Source organism: Mustela nivalis, assembly GCF_964662115.1.
Source record: "Mustela nivalis genome assembly, chromosome: 2".
NCBI classification, from domain to species: Eukaryota; Metazoa; Chordata; class Mammalia; order Carnivora; family Mustelidae; genus Mustela; species Mustela nivalis.
In genome coordinates this window covers 163,563,141-163,583,212 of record NC_139021.1, presented here as the reverse complement: position 1 = coordinate 163,583,212, position 20,072 = coordinate 163,563,141, and the positions used below count along the sequence as shown (strand labels likewise).

General features: G+C 40.6%; 1 protein-coding gene and 1 long non-coding RNA gene across 3 annotated transcripts in view; one reads left to right on the top strand and one right to left on the bottom strand.

Moving 5' to 3' along the window:
- The window catches only part of SORCS3 (sortilin related VPS10 domain containing receptor 3), a 587,951-nt gene that overhangs the window by 147,112 nt on the left and 420,767 nt on the right, over nucleotides 1-20,072 (bottom strand). For both annotated transcript variants that reach the window (XM_082722548.1, XM_082722549.1), the window contains exon 7: nucleotides 11-129. In XM_082722548.1, the coding sequence (XP_082578674.1) occupies nucleotides 11-129 (119 nt within the window). The remainder of the gene's footprint in view (nucleotides 1-10; nucleotides 130-20,072) is intronic.
- LOC309860407 lies at nucleotides 49-19,211 on the top strand. Its single transcript, XR_014309347.1, has 4 exons — nucleotides 49-113; nucleotides 1,330-1,385; nucleotides 18,162-18,308; nucleotides 19,067-19,211. It is a non-coding gene; the product is annotated as an uncharacterized lncRNA (long non-coding RNA).

The following is a 20,072-nucleotide window of genomic DNA, read 5'->3' as shown; positions in this document are numbered from 1 at the left end:
CTGGACTCACCTGAATGAAGATATATTCATCCTGAACAACCAGGGAACTGATGTCAATGGAACGGGCAAAAGGCCCACTGCGAGTGGTCTCGGCACATTCCTGGATCCTGCAGGTGAGGTAGTGAGCATCTGAAACAGGAGAGCAACACTTAGATACAAGGGCACATGGTGACAAAGTTCTCATCAGCACCCAAGGCTCTACCTCACAGGAAAGCAACGATGCAGTTTAAAACAACAAGATTTCATTCATGTTCACACGAGTTATAATAATTTTTAAAATGGCAATGTCTAGATGAGGCAGTGGAGTGGGGAAAGAGTTAATCTTACATCCCACTCGCAAAAGGGTAAACTGGTATAGTTTTTTGGAAGAACAAATTGGAAATATCTATCAGAATTTTAAATGCGCATATCTTATACCACCAATTCTAAAGCAAGCAATGTCTTTTAGAGAAATACTAATATATTTTCCCAAAGAGTCAAGGGCAAAGATGCTCATTGTGGCATTGTTCACAGCAGTGAAAAATCAGAAACAAGCTAAATGTCCCTGAACATTTCAAGAAAGCAAGGTGCACATATTACAGAGGGCTAGCTGCAATTAAAAGAAGTAGATAGAAACATATTCACATGCTGATTTCTCTAAGATCCCTGGTCCTTTTTAAGTAACCTTTGACAAATTATTTGCCAATATGATAGCATGATAGAACTCAAGTCCCCAAGAAGCTTTGTCTTTATAAATGTATAGGTTTGTGCCATAGTGCATAGAAAAAAGGTTTGGGGTTTTTTGTTTTTTGTTTTTTGTTTTTTTGAAAGATTTTATCTATCTATCTATCTATCTATCTATCTACCTATTTGAAAGAGAGAGAGATCAGGGGGAAAGCAGAGGGAAAGAATCTCAAGCAGACTCTACGCTGAGCACAGAGCCCAACTCAGGACTCAATCCTATAACCCCAAGATCATGTCCTAAGCTTAAATCAAGAGTCAGGTGCCTATCCCACTGAGCTACCACCCAGGCGCTTCTGTGCATAGTAGAAAGCTTTAAAGGAACCCATTAAAAATTAGCTATGATTACTTGTGGAGGAAAAGAAAGGACTTGAGGAGGTAGTATCGAAGTGGGACCTTTGCTTTTTATATTATATACACCTTTATGGTTTTTACAGCAAGAATGTATTCACCTATTACCTGCATAAAATCTATAAAACTTGTATGATTACTTGTCAAATCTTCTGAAAATCTCAGCAGGTGAACAGCCCCTCAAGCAACCTAGGAACATGATAGCAGAAGCTGTAGCTGAATCTTTGACTATAAAATGGGTTTTGATTCTGATAACAGGGCCATCCCAGAAAGGCACTCCACTCAGTTATTTGCTCCTTAAGGAAGAAGTACAGGTAAGTCTCTGTGAAGACACCTGCATGTACATTGGCTTTTAAAATAGTTTTAATTGAACAGTATTTAAAAATAGTAAATGGCCAAAATTAAAACTTAAGAATCATGTTAGTATTAACAGCAGAGAGGTCTTCGTTATCACCTAAAACTACGTTCATTACTATATGTATCTCAAGCGACTGTAACCTGGGATGTGTGCCCAGGTGTGCCCAGGTGTCACAAGCTACAGTGGAGGGGGCTCAGGGGCACCAGAGATAAAGGCAAAAGGCTTAACTAAGCAAAAATTTGTGACAATTGAGTTTAAACCATGGGTACACTTTAAATTATCTCTGTTGATCTTTAACTAATTAATTTACTGGTGGCTTCACTGCATCCTTCCTGTGTGCACACAATGTCCTGGGGTTGCGCAGTATCAGGAATACAGCGGTGAGCGAGACAAGGGTCACTGCTGACTCGGAGGGGGCTCATCACATCACCTGTTGCCAGCTGTTACACATATTCGTTTATACAGATGGTGCTGCTTTAACAAGGAAACATATTTGGGTAAGAAATGAATTTATTATGGGCTACATTGTGACTTCCTGAGCGTCCAGAGCTGAACACAGTCTATTTTTGTTGGTATTTTTACTCGGATCACGTCCATCCGCGTTCGTATCCCCTGACCACGAGTGCAAGCCTCTTCATTTTACTTCTCTCCACATGCCATATACCGCAGATGGTTCCTAGCCCTGACAATTCTGCCCTGAAGTGCTTCCAGAGTCTCTCCCCTTTTCTCCACAAGCCCTGCTGCTTGCCTGGGATGAGACCTTCTCATCCGCGTGGCCCTGTTGCGTCTGTCTCACGACTAGCTTGCATGTGCGTGACGGACTGGAAACCGGACAGGCTCGAGGCAAGGAGCCAGAGTCATCTCTAAAACCCAAACCTGAGCTCATCTCTCCTGGCTTCCAAACAGTTCTGAAGGCCCTGGGACAAAGCCCAGACATCTTGCTATAGAACGGAAAGCTTTTTACAAGAAGCCTAATAAAATCAAATGCTCAAGGAGCCAGACAAATCATGTGTAGGAATAAAATGAGCTGGATGAATATGACAGATGGCAGCTGGCGCACGGCCTCGGTGTCAAGGGTCACTGAGGAGCGCTGGTGACTGCAGCAAAATGGCCAACACAGACTCTTGAAAGAGAAGCGGCTGCTCAGGGTCCATTTATTGTTGACATGCAGGAATAAGACATTCTGTGTTTTATAAATCCACTGTCCTTATTTTTTTAAGGTGAGATTTCCTGATCTAAAAAAAAAAAAGAAGAAGAAAAAGGACAGCTAGGGGCATCTGGGTGACTCAGTTGGTTAAGTGTCCCACTCTCGCTTTTGGCTGAGGTCATGATCTCAGGGTTGTGCGATCAAACCCCACACTGTGCTCAGTGCAGAGCTGGCTTGTCTCTTTCCCTCTGCTCCTCCCCGGATCATGTGCACTTGCTCTCTCTCACTTTCTTTCTCTCTCAAACAAATAACATCTTAAAAAAATGAACAGCTATTTTAAATCAAAACAGGGTGCAGTTCAAACACCAAAAAGCCAAACAAAACAAGCTGCCACAGGAGCCACTCATTCCCCATCTCTATCTGTAATTTTGTTCCTCCCTACCTCTCTGGAGAAGAGACAGACCCTCTCCCCACCTTTCCTGACCTGTTAGCAAGACCAGCTTGTTCGCCATTCTGTACGTACAGCCTACACATGCTTTCCTCTTTGTCTCCGTTCGCAGAAAGAGCCAGGAGTGGCCAGGCTTTCCGCTTCTGGCTGAGAGGACAAAGGAAGGCTAGGAGCCCAGGCTGGGCAGGGCAGCCCATTGCCTGCCACCAGGAATACTCTTGGACCCAAAAAGCCAGAGTAATTTTCTCCTCGAATAAGGCACTAAAACCCAGCAAAAAGCTATAGTAAACACATATGAGGAAACCACAAGTGTTGACATGACAACCTGCTTCTTTCTTGCCAGCCAACGTCTCAGAAAGCTCCTTACACCACAAATCAAAGGTACACATAGGAAGACATCTGCTTGTCCCCACCTCCCCACAACAGGCTCATTTTCCCCTGTCTATTTCCTATTCACTCTCACATTTGGACACTTTGAAAAAAAAGAACCAAGTGTATTCAAGGCCACCCCAAACAAAATCAAAACCTACCTAAACCTTGGCCTACAGCAAGTGAGCTATTGTGCCAAACCCATCTTACTTCTTGGCTCTACCCCTGCTTGCTACTGCCCAGCATGAAACGAAAGGTCCAATTTAACAGGAAAGCAACTCTAAAATGAATTTTTCAAATCCACTTAAAATTCAGGGGGCTTGCAGTCTTTAGCTGGACTCAGAAGTCTCAATGCTTTTATTTTTCAAAACACAGAGACATGATAGTAAGCATAATGGCACCCACTGCCTGGTGAGAACATAGAATGTGGGGGATGGGGAGAGTAAATTAGCAGGTAGACCTTACCACTAGATGAAAGTGATTGAGGGTGACATGGGACTATGGGTGTCAAAGGTGAGAAGGGGACACCAAGAACCTCACATTTGTGAAAGTTCTCAAATTTGGGCTTTGGACATTATCATGATATGAGGCCAGATATAGTCATGGACATTCAAAGATGAAACTGAAAGATACTTGTCATTTCGCTTGAATCCCAAACTAGGCTTCTAACACTTGTGGCCTTTTCATTTGCTTTTAATAAAAACACCAGATGCATGATAAAATGACAGAAGGCCAGATCTCTTGAGCATAGCATGATGTTTCAGAGAAAGACTTCTGAAGCTAGAATGGGCTGAGTTCAAGTCCTGAACCTGCTTCTTGTTGGTCACCCTTGACTAAGTAGCATAGCTCCTCAACATCTGTCTCCAAGAACTGTCATGATTAAATAAGATCATGTAAGAAAAATGCTTAGCACATTGTTGGATACATTTTAAGAGATTAATGAATGTTATCCCTCTGTTATTATGAAAAGAGAAGGAAATTTAACACTCGGCATCTCTCATACCTTCAAATAATAACAGGCAATGTTCTGTTTGACTATGGAGAATCAAAAGGTCATATTACAGGTTGTATTAGGAAAGTCATATTCTGAAATTATATCACTGTTTAATTTCTTAAAGTACTTTGGGTGTGCAGATAAGAAAAAGACAAAAACAAAAACACGTCTGAGCTCAAATAACCAAGGAGTTAAAGGAGGAAGTAGCCTTTGTGTTCAGCTAAGGTGGAGAAGTATAGTACATGAGAAGGGAATGCCTGGAAAGGGAGTAAAAACTACACATGGTCTTTTAGGTAGGCAAAGCTCATGGAAAGCACTATATAATCACATGTTAATGGATTAACTTTGACTAATCCATATTCTGAACTTTTATTTTCTATCCTTTCCTTTGAAATGTTTTCAAATGAAAAACTAGAAAGACCAGATTGAATGAAGAACTCATTTGGATACCTCTGTAAGAAAATTAGAGAGTGATTTCCCCAGTGGTTGAGAGTCAATCATTACCCCGATGATTAATGTATTTCTAAATGTCAGATGTCTTCCTAGTGTGTCTCAAAGAGCTGGTGTATTCACTGCTCCACTTAAAAGAGTTAAAAGTCAAAAGCTTTGTTCCCTACAAGCAAATAGAGGGATCTACTCAGTAACTTTAGAAATATCTGACCCTGCTGGAACTAGCTCTAGCACTGAAAGACAATTTAGGGATGGTGCTGTAAGGGCCTATTCAGCCAGAGTGGCCTCACCCCGGTTGAACTGCCATTTTGTTGTAAAACTTAAATTGACCTTACCACCCCCCCAAGGGGAACTTACTTAAAAACAAGTCCCAGAAACCAGTCCCAGGTAACAAAATCCAAATACAAGGGTGGATCAGGCCAGGTGGAGGTATTCAATCAGTGGGGGCGCATACTGTCTCCTAGCTACCAAGGAGTATGGGCCCCGCCCTTTGGGTACCTTTTGGGTGCCAATTCTGAACAAGGTGATAGGCTGGTTCAAATGTCTACTAGGGTAATTCAATTGGTCACCTAGCATGACTGTGCAGCTTTCTCTGTGTGTTACAATTTAATTGGCCAACTGTGTGGGGCCAGGCCCAACCACATGGCCTTTGCTCTATAAAAGTTAGTCTGGAAAGCAGGGAGGGGTCTCCTCTCTGTAAGGGGTGGCCCCGACTAGTCTGTTGGACAGTTGGTTTGATTCTTGATGCTTGGCGTGAAATAAAGCTTTGCTTGAATTTCACTTTGTATCAATCTCGCTCCTTTAATCACGGACCCATTATTGGGGTACCCATTTTGGGGGGGACCCAACAGTGTGAACGTCTCCCTAGTGTATCCAGTCTTCATGCCTTCCCACGTAGCAGATGCTGAGCTAAAGCTCTCATATAGTGAAAGAGGTGGTCTTTGATTCATTCTTTTTTGTAGTGGGTCAAGGTGTACATGAAACTTTAGGTGTCAGGCAGTCCCTGAAGTTCCACGAAGCAGAGAACATTCTCAGAAGAATCCCACACCAGGGAAAGAAACAGAATATTCCCAAGTGAACATTGTCTTGGGGTCTGCATTGGCAGAGGAAGATCTGAGAACATGTACAGAAAATATGCACAGAGAGAATGAAGGAGATAATTTGGCATCTTTCACCTTCTTTTCTTCCTAAGGAACTATATTTTTGCCAGGAGTTCTATAAGGCCAAGGGAGGTAGTCTCAAACTTCACCCAACCAGCAAGGCAAACTTTACATCCATTTACATCCAGCATTTCTCTCTGTCAAACTTTTCCAAAAGGGTCACACCTCCTTAGAAGCATGAATATAGTCTTAGTCATCTTTGTTTGTCTCCTAAACTAGTTAAATGCTAGTTAATTGAATTGATTTACATTAAAAACCTAAACTTTTTTGTTATGTTGAATGATACTGTGACTTGTGGTAATGGTTTACCTTTGAGATTACTAAATATTCAAATTCTCCTAGCCATCTTGCCTCTTACTACTTCAGAGAAAACTTTCCATGAATCAGTCAACTTCCATCCCTTTAGGTAATATGCATTTTGTCAAAATTTGAAGAAGTGCATTAAAATTATGAATGAAAAGCAAATCAGCTCCTTAGGTCTCTTAGAGAAATACTCAGGCGCTATTTATTTTGAATAATAACATTAACTCTCTGATGAAAATAAGAACAAACAAACAGATTCCAGGAAACTTTGAAAAGTCATTTAGCTCCCATAAGCCTCTGTCACTGATAACAGTGACAATGACATAGATGATGCCAATGTGGCAATAATGAGAATGATGCAGATGACAATGATGACGACGATAATGATGATACTGATGATAATGGTGACAATTATGATGACAGATGACTGTAATGATGACAATGATGATAAAGACAACAATGATGACGATGGAGAAAACAAGAACTAATATTTTTGAATGCTCACTATGTCTTCCAGTATTGCAGGATCTACACGTATTAACTGATTGAATTGTGGCAACAATGCCATAAGGAGTTAAAATTTTTACCATCCCCATTTAATAGATGAGTAAACTAAGACATAACAATTAAGTGATTTGCCTGAGTTCCACAGTTTCTAAAAAATGACAGAGCTGGGATTGATACACAGGCATACTGACACCAGAACTAGTGATCCCAACCATTATGTATTTGAACCAAAAAAAATCAGTCTGGGATGCCTGGGTGGCTCAGTCAGTTAAGCATCTGCCTTCAGCTCAGGTCATGATCCCAGGGTCCTGGAATTGAGTCCCACCTCAGGCACCTTGCTCAGTAGAGAGCCTGCTTCTCCCTCTGCCTGCTGTTCCCCCGGGGTTGTGCTTGTGCGTTCTCTCCCTCATTAAAAACTTCATTTTATTATTTTTAGAACACCAAAATTCCTTACCATCAAGGATGGTATGTGAGGATTTCATTATAAAATGATTATTTTTAAATTATTATCTTATGTGGGGCACCTGGGTGGCCTAGTCGTTAAGTGTCTGCCTTTGGTTCAGGTCATGATCCCAGAGTCCTGGGATCAAAACATGCATCAGCCTCCTTGTTCAATGGGAAGCCTGTTTCTCCCTCTCCCACTCTCCCTTCTTATATTTTCTCTCTCTGTCAAGTAAATAAGCAAAATCTTTAAAATTTTTATTTTAAAATAAATAATTAATTAATTAATGTTAGTCACCATACAGTACAGTGTTAGATTTGATGTAGTGTTCTATGATTCATTGGTTGTGTATAAAAGCCAGTGCTCCATGCAATTCGTGCCCTCCTTAATACCCATCACTGGGCTAATCCATTCCTCCACGCCCCTCCCCTCTAAAACCCTCAGTTTGTTTTCTGGAATCCACAGTCTCTCATGGTTCAACTCCCCCTCTGATTGCCACCTCCTCATTTTTCACTTCCTTCTCCTCATCTCCTCCATGCTATTCCTTGTGTTCCATAAATAAGGGAAACCATATGATAACTGACATTCTCTGCTGACTTATTTCACTTAGCATAATCTCCTCCAATCCCATCCATGTTGATGCAAATGTTGAGTATTCATTCTTTCTGATGGCTGCGTAATATTCCGTTGTATATATGGACAATATCTTCTTTATCCATTTTTCTGTTGAAAGGCATTCAGCTCCTTCCACAGTTTGGCTACAGTAGACATTGCTACTATGAACACTGGGGTGCATGGGGCCCTTCTTTTCACTACATCTTTATTGTTGGGGTAAATACCCAGTAGTGCAATTTCTGGGTCATAGGGTAGCTCTATTTTTATCTTTCTAAGGTACCTCCATACTGTTTTCCAAAGTGGCTGTACCAAAAACAGTGTAAGAGGGTTCCCCTTTCTCCACACTTCTCCAACATTTATTGTTTCTTGCCTTGTCAATTTTTCCCATTCTAACTGGTGTAAAGGGGTATCTCAATGTGGTTTTCATTTGAATTTCTCTGATGGCTAATGATGTTGATCATTTTTTCATTGTCTGTTAGCCATTTGTATGTCTTCTTTGGAGAATTGTCTATTCATGTCTTCTGCCCCATTTTTGACTTGGTTATCTGATTTTTGGGGAGTTGAGTTTGAGAAGTTCTTTCTAGATCCTGGATATCAGCACTTTATCTGTAGCGTAATTTGCAAATATCTTCTCCCTTCCACGAGTTGCCTCCTTGTTTTGTTGACTGTTTCCTTTGCTGTGCAGAAGGGTTTTTATCTTGATGAGGTCCCAAAAGTTCATTTTCACTTTTGTTCCCCATGCCTTTGGAGACATGTCTTGAAAGACGTTGCTGTGGCTCATGTCAAAGAGGTTACTGCCTATGTTCTCCTCTGGGATTTTGATGGATTTCTGTCTCACATTGAGGTCCCTCATGCATTTAGAGTTTATCTTTGTTTCATTCTTCTGTATAAAGTCGTCTAATTTTCCTAGCACCATTTATTGAAGAGACTGTCTTTTTTTCCACTGGATATTTTTTCCTGATTTGTAGAAGATTAGTTGACCATAACGTTGAGGAGTGTTCATATTTGGGCTCTCTATTCTGTTCCATTGATCTATGTCTTTTGTTGTGCCAGTACCATGCTGTCTTGGTGATCACAGCTTTGTAATATAGCTTGAAATCAGGCAACGTGATGCCCCAGCTTTGTTTTTCTTTTTCAGCATTTCCTTGGTGATTCAGAGTCTTTTCTTGCTCCTTACAAATTTTAGGATTGTTTGGTCCAGCACTTTGAAAATGTGTATTCTTCTAATCCATGAGCATGGAATGTTTTTCCATCTTTTTGCATCCTCTTCAATTTCTTTCGTAAGTGTTCTGTATTTTCTAGAGTATAGATCCTTTACCTCTTTGGTTAGGTTTATGCCAAGGAATCTTACGGGTTTTGGTGCTATTGTAAATGGAATCAATTCCCTAATTCCTCTTTCTACAGTTACATTGTTAGTGTGTAGGAAAGGTACTGATTTCTGTACATTGATTTTGTATCCTGCCACATTATTGAGTTACTGTATGAGTTCCAGTAATTTGGGGAGTGAAGACTTTTGGGTTTTCCACATAAAGTGTCATGTCATCTCCAAAGAGAGAGAGAGTTTGACTTCTTAGTTGCCAATTTGAATACATTTTATTTCTTTTTCTTGACTGATTGCTGTTGCTAAGACTTCCATCACTATGTTGAACAATAGTGGGAGACTGGGCATCCTTTTCATCTGATCTTGTCATCCTGATCTTAATGGGGAAGCTTTTCCCATTGAGAATGATATTCGCTGTGGGTTTTTCATAGATGGATTTTATGAAGTTGAAGAATGTTCCCTTGATCCCTATACTTGGAAGAGTTATAATGAGGAAAGGATGCTGTATTTTGTCAAATGCTTTTTCTGCATCAATTGAGAGGGTCATGTGGTTCTTCTCTCTTCTCTTATTGATTTATCCTATTACATTGCTTGATTTGCAAATGTTGAACCACACTTGCATCCCAGGGATAAATCCCACCTAGTCGTGATGGATAATCCTTTTAATGTACTGTTGGATCTTATTGGCTAGGATCTTGTTGAGAATTTTGGCATCCATGTTCATCAGGGATTTTGGTCTGAAATGCTCCTTTTAGATGGGGTCTTTGCCTGGTTTTGGGATCAAGGTAATACTGGCTCATAGAATGAGTTTGGAAGTTTCCCATCTGTTTCTATTTTTTGAAACAGTTTCAGGAGAACAGATATTATTTCTTCTTTGACTGTTTAGTAGAATTGCCCAGGGAATCCATCAGGCCCTGGACTCTTGGGGTTTTTGGAGGTTCTTGATCACTGTCTCAATCTCATTACTGGTTATTGCTCTATTCAGTTTGTCAATTTCTTCCTGTTTCAGTCTTGGTAGTTTATAGGTTTACAATAATGCATCCATTTCTTCTAGATTGCTTAATTTACTGGCATATAGTTGTTGATAATAATCTCTAATAAGTATTTCTATTTCTTTGGTGTTAGTTGTGATCTCTCTCCTTCCATTCATAATTTTATCAGTTTGGATCCTTTCTCTTTTCTTTTGGATAAGTCTGGCCAGTGGTTTATTGATCTTATTAATTCTTTCAAAGAACCAGCCTCTAGTTTTGTTGATGTGTTCTACTATATTTTTGGTTTCTAATTCATTGATCTCTGCTCTAATCTAAATTATTTCCCTTTTTGTGCATGAGTGAGGCTTAAATTTGTTGTTGATTCTCCAGTTCTTTAAGGTATAAAGATGGTTTGTGTACTTGGGATTTTTCTAGGCTTTTAAGTGAGCTTCAGATGTCTATGTATTTCCCCCCATAGGACCTCCTTGGCCATATCCCATAGATTTTGGACCAGTGTGTTTTCATTCTCAGTGGTTTCCATGATTTTTAAGTTCTTCTTTGACTTAATGGTTGACACAAACATTCTTGAGCAGGATGGTCTTTAGCTTCCAAGTGTTTGAATTTCTCCCATACTTTTTCTTGTGATTGAACTCCAGTTTCAAAGCACTGGGGTCTGAGAATATGCAGGGAATAATCTCAATCTTTTGGTATTGGTTGAGACCAGATTTGTGACCCAGTATGTGGTCTATTCTGGAGAAAGTTCCATGTGTACATGAGAAGAATGAATACTCTGTTGTTTTAGGGTGGAATGTTCTGTATATATCTCTGAAGTCCATCTGGTCCAGTGTCTCAAAGCTCTTTTCTTTGTTAATTTTCTGCTGAGATGATCTGCCTATTGCCAAGAGTGGAGTGTTGATGTCACCTAGCATATTAGCATATTATTATTAATATATCTCTTTATTTTGGTAACAGTTGGCTTATGTAGTTGGCTGCTCCCATATTGGGGGCATAGATGTTTACATCTATGTAACATCTATGTTTACATCTATGTTAGATCCTCTTATTGTATAGACCCTTTAAGAATGATATTGTGTCCTTCTGTATCTCTAACTACAGTCTTTAGCTTAAAATCTAATTTGTCTGATATGAGAATTGCTCCCCCAGCTTTCTTTTGAGGTCTGTTGGCATGAAAAATGGTCCTCTATACCTTCACTTTCAGTCTGGATGTATCTTTAGGTTCAAAATGAGTCTCTTATAAACAGCATATGGATAGGTCATGTCTTCTTATCTGTTCCATTTCATGGGAGCATTTAGGTTATTCATATTGAGAGTGATTATTGATAAATACAATTTTATTGTCGTCATGTTGCCTGGGAAGTCTTTGTTTCTATAGATTGTCTCTGTTGATTTCTTTTCTGTATCACCCTTGAGTCTTTCTCCTTTTGTAGAACCCCCCTTAATATTTCTTGAAGGGCCAGCTTCATGGTCACATATTCTTTCAGTTTCTACCAGTCTTGGAAGCTCCTTGTCACCCCATCATTCTGAATGAAAGCCCTGCTGAATAAAGTAGGGCTTGGCTACATGTTCCTCTCATTTAGTACCCTGGACAGGTCTAACAATTTTCTGATGTTCTTCCCTCTCTATGTAAGAAATCTCTTCTCCCTCACCGCTTTCAAGAATGTTTCCTTGGATCAAAGATTAGCAAAGTGTACTCTTATATGTCTTGGCATTGGTCTGTTCTCATTGATCTTGGGAGAGGTCCTCTCTACCTCTTGGACATGGAAGTTCTCAGCTACAATTTGCTAAAATGTACCTTCTAGACCTCTCTCTCCACCCCCTCAGAGATCCTAATAATTTTGATATTGGAATGTTTCCTTGAGTCACTAATCTCTCTCAGTTGGATTCCTTGGGTTTTAGTTTGTTTTTCCCATGCCACCTCTCTTTCCTTCTTTTCTATCATCTTATTCTCTGGCTCACTGATTTGTTCTTCTGCCTCGTTTATCCTGACAATCAGAGTATCCAGCTTAGACTGCATTTCATTCATAGCATTTTTAAATTTGGCCTGATTAGATCTCATTTCTGCCCTTAGAGATGGCCATATTGCCATTAATATTTTTCTCAAGCCTAGATATTACCTTGGTAATTGTTATTCTGAAGTCTATTTCTGACATCTTGATTATACCCATATTCATTAGTTCTGTGGCAGAGGTCACATTTTCTGGTTCTTCCTTTTGTTGGGGGTTCCTCCTCTTAGTCATTCTGTTGAGGGGTGGTTGAGGCAATGTAGAGTACATATAATTGACCACAACCCAAGCAAGAGAAACCTGCTTTATAGAGACCGTCAACCTCTTGTTCTTCTAGCCTGTCTTCTGGGTAAGTGCCTGTTGCACTGTTACTTAGGCAACCTTATTTGGGCCAAGTTGCCCTGCACCCCGTGGTGGTAGGGGGGCGGGGGGGAGATGGGCTCAGTGAAAACCAGTTTTGGTGGGCTTTTGTCCTCCAGTGGCTTTCCCTGGTGGCTTTCCATGTCTCTTCCAACAGTCAGAGCAGAAGTGACTATATCCAACCCTCTGTCCCAGATAGAGAGATCACTGTCTGCTCTTCACTGAGCTCTCCAGGCCACACCGTCTCTACTTCTGTCTGTGCTGCTAAAAACCGCATCTTACTGGGTTCTGCACCCCACCACAGCAGCAAGATCCTTCCAGGTCCAGGCACGACTCTGCCTTTTGTGCTTCTAAAACCACCAGCTGCCACTGGTTCACACACGTGCCCTTGTACCTTCAGGTTTCAGTCTGGGGGAGTGCCCTAAATTCCTTTCCCTACCACTACTGGTCTGTGAGTCTATGCCCATCCCCTGGCATGGGAGGTTTTTGTGCTCATACACAAGATCTGGGAGGCTCCTTCCCCCATCCTTTTATCTTCTGATATCTACCTCTTTATAAGTCAATATTCTATGTGTCTAGAACCCGAAGTTTAGGCTGCAGATTAATAGTTTTGCCTTGTGCACCACACCCATTTGATTACTTACGACTCCCTGGGTATGTTAAGAAATGCTGGGCTTTATTTCGGCTCAGTGAGAAAATGCAGTGATGGATTAATAACAGGTGATGATGACACCAGGACAAGAAATAGTGGCATATGTACTCCAAATTTTGATTCTAGAAATTTCTAGGGTGCCTAGATGTCAAAAACTTTCTGTTTATATCCAGGTTCACTTATTATAGTGTCCCTATGATACATCCAAATGGTCTATGTTTGAGAATTGCTAATGAAGAAAAACTCATTACTTTACATTGCAGCCCTTGCCGTTCTGGGGTACTTTTTTTTTTAAAAGATTTTATTTACTTACTAATTAATTAATTAATTAATTTATAGAGCACAAGCAGGGGCAAAAAAAGACAGAAGATCTCCAGCAGACTCCATACTGAGGGTAGAGCCTGACCTCACCACCCTGAGATCATGGCCTGAGCTGAAATCAGGAGTTGGATACTTAAGACTGAGCCACCCAGGAGTCCCTTGGGGTACTCTTAATTGTTGCTCTTTTGTTCACTGAACTGTAAATTTTACTCTACTAGTAATACCTTTGTTAGCTCATTGATGAAAAAACTAATACCTAATAAAAACACTTCTTATATTTGTTAGGATTTTTTTTCAAATATATAAAGCACTGGAAAACAAAGTATCACAGAAAAAAAGAAAGTTAAGAAAGATCTCCAAGGTCAAACAGCTTCTAAATAACCGAGTTAATTCTCTAGCTCAACTCTTATGGCACCAAGCCAATGCTTTTTTAGTGACACCTAATTGTTTTTTGGTTGGAGGATGCAGGGTGTACGTGTGTGTGTGTGTGTGCACATGCACATGCTTGTGTCTGAGTGTATATTGAGGGTGGTAAGGAGAATTCATGAGGGAAATTCTCGAGAAAAATGATTTCCAGAAGACAATGGAATTAAAAGTCATTTGAATCCTGAATTACATGGCAGCATGGGGTTTCACACTGTTGTTAACCAAACTGGCTGGCTTTGCCTTGTTTAAGCCCTGCCAGGGCAAGAGAGAATTCAATGGCTTCAGCATAATCTGGAAGTCTGACTCCCATAAAGAAGGGACAGGACTGGGCTGGAGTGGAAATTCCTACATCAAAACAAGAACAGGGACCAGTTTAACACTGGGTGTTCTCTGGTGTGTGGGAGCCAGGCTGACAGAGGATGCTCAATATCACACACGGTACACAAGAGCCACCCTCTGTCCTGTGGCACCAGCAGACCCTCCAGCCTAGAACAAGGCTGTACAACGCACATACAATGTGAGTCACAAATAATTGTTCCTACAAAGTCAATAGAAGAGTGAAATTAATTGTAACATAGTTTATTTAACCCCAAATAGCCAAAATATGATTTCATCATATAATCAATATAAAAATTATTAATGGGTTATTTTCCAACCTTGAATTCATAGTATGTCTTTGAAACCTGGTGTGTGTTTTGCATACACAACGCATCTCAATCCAGACAGCATGTTTCAAGTGCTCAGCAACTCCCTGTGATGATGTGACTGCTACATTGGACAGGACAGGTCCCTGCCCCCTTTTCTACCATCCTCCTGGGAAAATCCAACTGCTACCAGAGAGGGAGTTTCACCAGAGCCTCTTCTGTGTGGCCCAAGGTCACTCCTCAATAGGGAGGTAGCCTTCCTTTTGCTTCCTGTAGCACTTTCTTCAGGAGACTTAAGTCAAACAATCAGTGGCTTTAAGCGCATTAAAGCATAATAACAATCTGTGTATCTATCTGTCTCTCCCCTCCACTGTGCACTTCTCAGTCCTGATCATGTCCTATTCATCAGTATATCCCCCACAGCTTAGCATAGCACAGTGCTGATCGGAGTGGGGCCCACAGACCAGCAGTGGCACCTGGGAGCTTGTCAGAATATGGAACGTGTGTTTTAACAAGCTCTCCAGATGGCCATATAATAAATGTTACATTTAGGGAAGCTCAGACCTAGTGTAGTGGTTTGCAGTCCTGCTTACATTTTGGAGTCACCAGAACAATACTGTAAAAGGCCAATACCCAGGACCTTCTGTGTATGTGTGTGTGTGCATGTGTGGTGCATACACATGTAAGTTCTCCAATGATTATAAATAATGCTAGGCTTTGACAACACTGTCTTCTACACATGGGAAAGTCCTCCATTTCACTGGACTGAATGTGAGAGAGTGAATATACAGGAAACACACATTTCTATGGCATGTGTGAATGCCCACATGCCTCTCTCACTCTGGGAATTACGGAGAGTAAACATTTACTTGTTTCATAGCCATATCTTGTTTCTCTTCTCTGAACATTCTTACAGGTTTCAAACCATTTCTAATACTACTTATGAATCCCTCCCTCTCACCCCAACCAGTAACATGGTTTTAGACACATGCAAGTTATCTTGACTTGGAAAGCACTTCTAATGAGTTAAGATTTATTGTGATTTTGTCTTGAGAGACAAAAGGGAAAGAAAGAAGGCAAAGAAAGACATGTTTGCCCTACTTGCGTGTTCTCACTCAGCCCTGTGAGCCCATGCATTTTCCACAACAGGGTAATTCCAGACTCCAACATCAAGGCTCCTGTTTTATGCTTAAGAGGATGGAACTGTGCTGTGCTGTAATCCCAGCACCAGCTGAGGTCAGGGATCCTCAAAGCAGTGTTTCTGAATGGGCCACCTGGATCAGAATCATGTCCGGATGTGCTTAACAAAACACAGACTCCCACAGCAGACCCTCTAAACCCAAATCTTTGGGATGGATCCCAGGAATCCAGGAACCAGGCTACCAGAGGATTATGAATGTTAGAAGCTGAGAGACAAAAGGGAAAGAAAGAAGGCAAAGAAAGACATGTTTGCCCTACTTGCGTGTTCTCACTCAGCCCTGTGAGCCCATGCATTTTCCACAACAGGGTAATTCCAGACTCCAACATCAAGGCTCCTGTTTTATGCTTAAGAGGATGGAACTGTGCTGTGCTGTAATCCCAGCACCAGCTGAGGTCAGGGATCCTCAAAGCAGTGTTTCTGAATGGGCCACCTGGATCAGAATCATGTCCGGATGTGCTTAACAAAACACAGACTCCCACAGCAGACCCTCTAAACCCAAATCTTTGGGATGGATCCCAGGAATCCAGGAACCAGGCTACCAGAGGATTATGAATGTTAGAAGCTGAGAGAAACAGCTACACGAACTGTGTTGCAGGAAGAAACAGAGAATGAAATTTTATCGCTCAAGGCACCTTTGAGGGTAATTTGCTCAATAGTAATTGGCAAATTCAGAACACGAGGTAAATGGCCTGAAAGGGGCTGATTAAGGAACGGGCTCTCCAACATGGCGGGGGGGAGGGGCGGGGAGAATAACAAAGGAATGTCAGAGAACGGAAAGTAACAATTATCTAACATCTACTAATTCTTTTGATTTAAGTTTTTTCAGAGAATAATTTTCCTTTTAAACACATGAATCACAAAACAAAAGGGCTATAAAAATCTAAGTTTCAACTGACTTCAAATATATCATATATAAAGAAGTAACCTCTCCTGTGAGTTTCTAACATGTCCTGTGTGTAAATATTACAAGGCTCTCAGCTATCCAGGAACTGCTGGGTCATCCGTCTTTAGAATACAGACTTTGGGGGCAGAGACCAGGTCTTATTCCCTCTTATTCCCTGGGCAACCAGTAGATGCCCAATAAATATCCTATAAAGGAATTAGAAAGAAAAATGAATAAATTATTAATCCTGTTTCATGTTACAATGAGGAATCAGGAACTTCAACAATTTTAGTTGCTTCCTGGAAATACAGCCTCTCGGTGGAAAACCTGAAATTGAGATCTACATTTCTATTCTCCCAGTTTGCTTGCCTGTAAATATCTGAAAGACCATTTCTCCCTGCTTCTCAAAAGGATAAACAAAAATTGCACACATGGTCCCCATGGAGACAGAGCTGGAGGGATATAGTGCCTCTGGTGCCTTCTTCACCCCTCTGCCCCCAACCCCCACCCCTGGTCGAGGACCTTTCAACCCTCTCCCAGGGCGTGGAGAGTGTGCTCATTCCAGCCCACCTGCCTCTCTGGCAAGTAGAAAGCACTAGCTATCTCAGCAACCATAGTGTCACCAGAGAAGAGAAGACCTGGACACAGAGCTAGGGCATGACTAAGAAGTCTCTCTGACCAATGCACCAACCCCAAGAAGCAGGGTGCAGGATACCATCTGGGCTCATCGAAGATGCCATTCTCTCATTGTTCCTTTCCCCTGTCGGGGTCAAGGAGATCAGGCACAAGCCAGCCCTTCTGTCTCTCCCAGCACCACTCCTGAGTTAGAAGCCAAGTTAGGCAGCATGGGGGACTAGGGAAACATAGCAAAGCCGCCTTGTGCTCCCAACAGAGGCAGGGAAGTGTTGGGAGAAACTTCTCAGAGCTGTGTTCAGAATAAGCTGAAATGGGTGCTTGCTTTTCATCTGTCAGCTGCTATGGCTTAAACATTAAACACACGAACAGAAGAGGCAGAGAGAAAGAAACATGAAGCAACCACATGGGACTATCTAGTATAATCCATATCTAAGGTCACAGCTAAGAAATTATAATTGTAACATGAAAGCTATTTCATTATAAAGGTAAAAATGGCATTCCGTGCTTGGCTCAGTACATTACCTACCCATTCCTTCATGGGACAACCCCAGCGTATCTGTACTGGCCTTTTCTCTCTCCATCTCTGACAGCCACTGACCATAATTCACAACCTTGCACAAACCACTCTTTATGGGTGAACTCTTAGCTAATGTGAGTCTCTCCTCTCTATCTAGAATGTTCTGATAAATTCCGACTAATAATCCCTGAAGTGCCAGATCATTCTGTCGTTCTGAGAAGGTGCCCCCAACTTTCTTAGACTATTAGCCATACTCCCATTTGTAACTGAACATATGTCCAACTCTATGAATGTTCCTGTCAGCTTGTGCTAGAATTACTCAAATGCTTATGTTTCCCCAGCCAGTCTACAAGCTCCATGAGGTGAAGATAATATCACATTCACCTCTATTCCCCCTCAGAGACCAGAATATGCAGATTTTAAATAAACACTGGTTGAATAAAAGAAGAAATAAATGGATCAAGAGACTAATTGACTAAGTGAAAAAGGTAGTAAATTCTTTTTTATATATAAATTTTTTTTCTTAAAGATTTTAATTATTTGACACAGAGAGCACAAGCGGGAGGAGGGGGAGGCAGACAGACAGAGAGGGAGAAGCAGGCTCCCTGCTGATTTGGGAGACCAATGTAGGGCTCAATCCCAGGACCCTGGGATCATGACCTGAGCTAAAGGCAGACACTTAACCGACTGAGCCACCCAAGTGCCCCAAAAGGTAGGAAGTTCTACAGAACAAGAAGTCAAAAACTCTGTGTTCTAGTTTTTCCTCATTATAGGTTATTTTAGTATTATTTAAAAATATTTATTTAAATAACCCTGATATCTAATATGGGGCTTGAACTCATGACCCAGGGAACAAGAATTGCATGCTTTTTCAACCAAGCCAGTCATGCGTCCTCCCTTTTTTCTTAAATATTTATTTTAGTATTATTTTTTAACACAAACTTCCTTCAATTTATACACAGTAATTTTTTTGGTGTACAGTTCTTAAGTTTTACCAGATATATGGATTTATGTGACCATCACAGTCAGGATGCCAAATATTTACATCACCCTGAAAAATCCCCTCAGGCTGCTCTCTTGGGAAATATTCCTTTCACCAGGGAAGCCAATGATCTATTTCTCCATCACTACACTTTTGCCTTTTCCATATGATCATATCAATGAAATCATACAGTATGTAAGCTTTTGAGACTGGCGTATTTCACTCAGTATAATGCCTCTGATATTCATCTATTTTCTTTTACAGATGTATCACAGCTTGCTTGTCCAGCCACCCATTCAAGGATATTTAAGGATGTTTAGGTTGTTCCAGTTTTGGGTGATTATTAAGTCTACTACAGACTTGTGTGTACAGGTTTTTGTGTGATTATAACATTTCTCTAGGGTAAATACACAGGAATGAGACTGCTGAATCATAAGGTTTGTGTAACTTTATAAGAAATTGCCAAAATGTTTTGCCAGAGTGACTGTTCTATTTTGTATCCCCACCAGGAATATATGAGAGATCTAAGAGCTTTCCATCCTTACCAGCACTTGGTATTACCAATCTTGTCATTTTAGCAGTTCCAATAGGTATGTAATGATATCTCACTATGGTTTTAATTTCCATTTCCCTAACATCTAATGAAGTTGAATATCATTTCATGTGCTTATTTGTCATTCTTGGATCCTCTTTGGTAAGTAGTCACTTCAAACTTTTGCCTATTTTTAAAAATCTGGTTGTTTCTTATTGCTGTTTTGAAAGTCCCTTATACATTCCAAGACAAGCCCCTTGTTAAATATGTAATCTGCAAATATTTTCTCCTAGTGTCTTCACTGTGTCTTCAGCAGAGCAAATGTTTTTTTAATTTGGATGAAGTCCATTTATCAATTCTTTATTTTGTCAACTTTGCTCTTGATGCCAACGCATGGCTGTGGAGATTTTCTCTTACGTTTTTTCTTATATGTTTCATAATTTTATATTTTATATTTAGAAATATCTATTTTTTAGTTAAATTTGTGTAAGTTGTGAATCACAGGTTGAAGTTCACTTTTCCCCCATATGACTGTCCAATTTTTTTCGATACCATTTGTTAAATTACATCCTTTCTCCACTGAATTTGTTGTTTCCTGCCACTTTGCTCAACCTACTTATTAGTTTTAGGAGTTTTTTATTTTTGTAGATTTCTTGGGATATTCTACATAGGCAATTATGTCAATGAGGGTAAGAAGAGTTTTAGTTTTTCCTTTGCAATCTATATGAAGTGCATTTG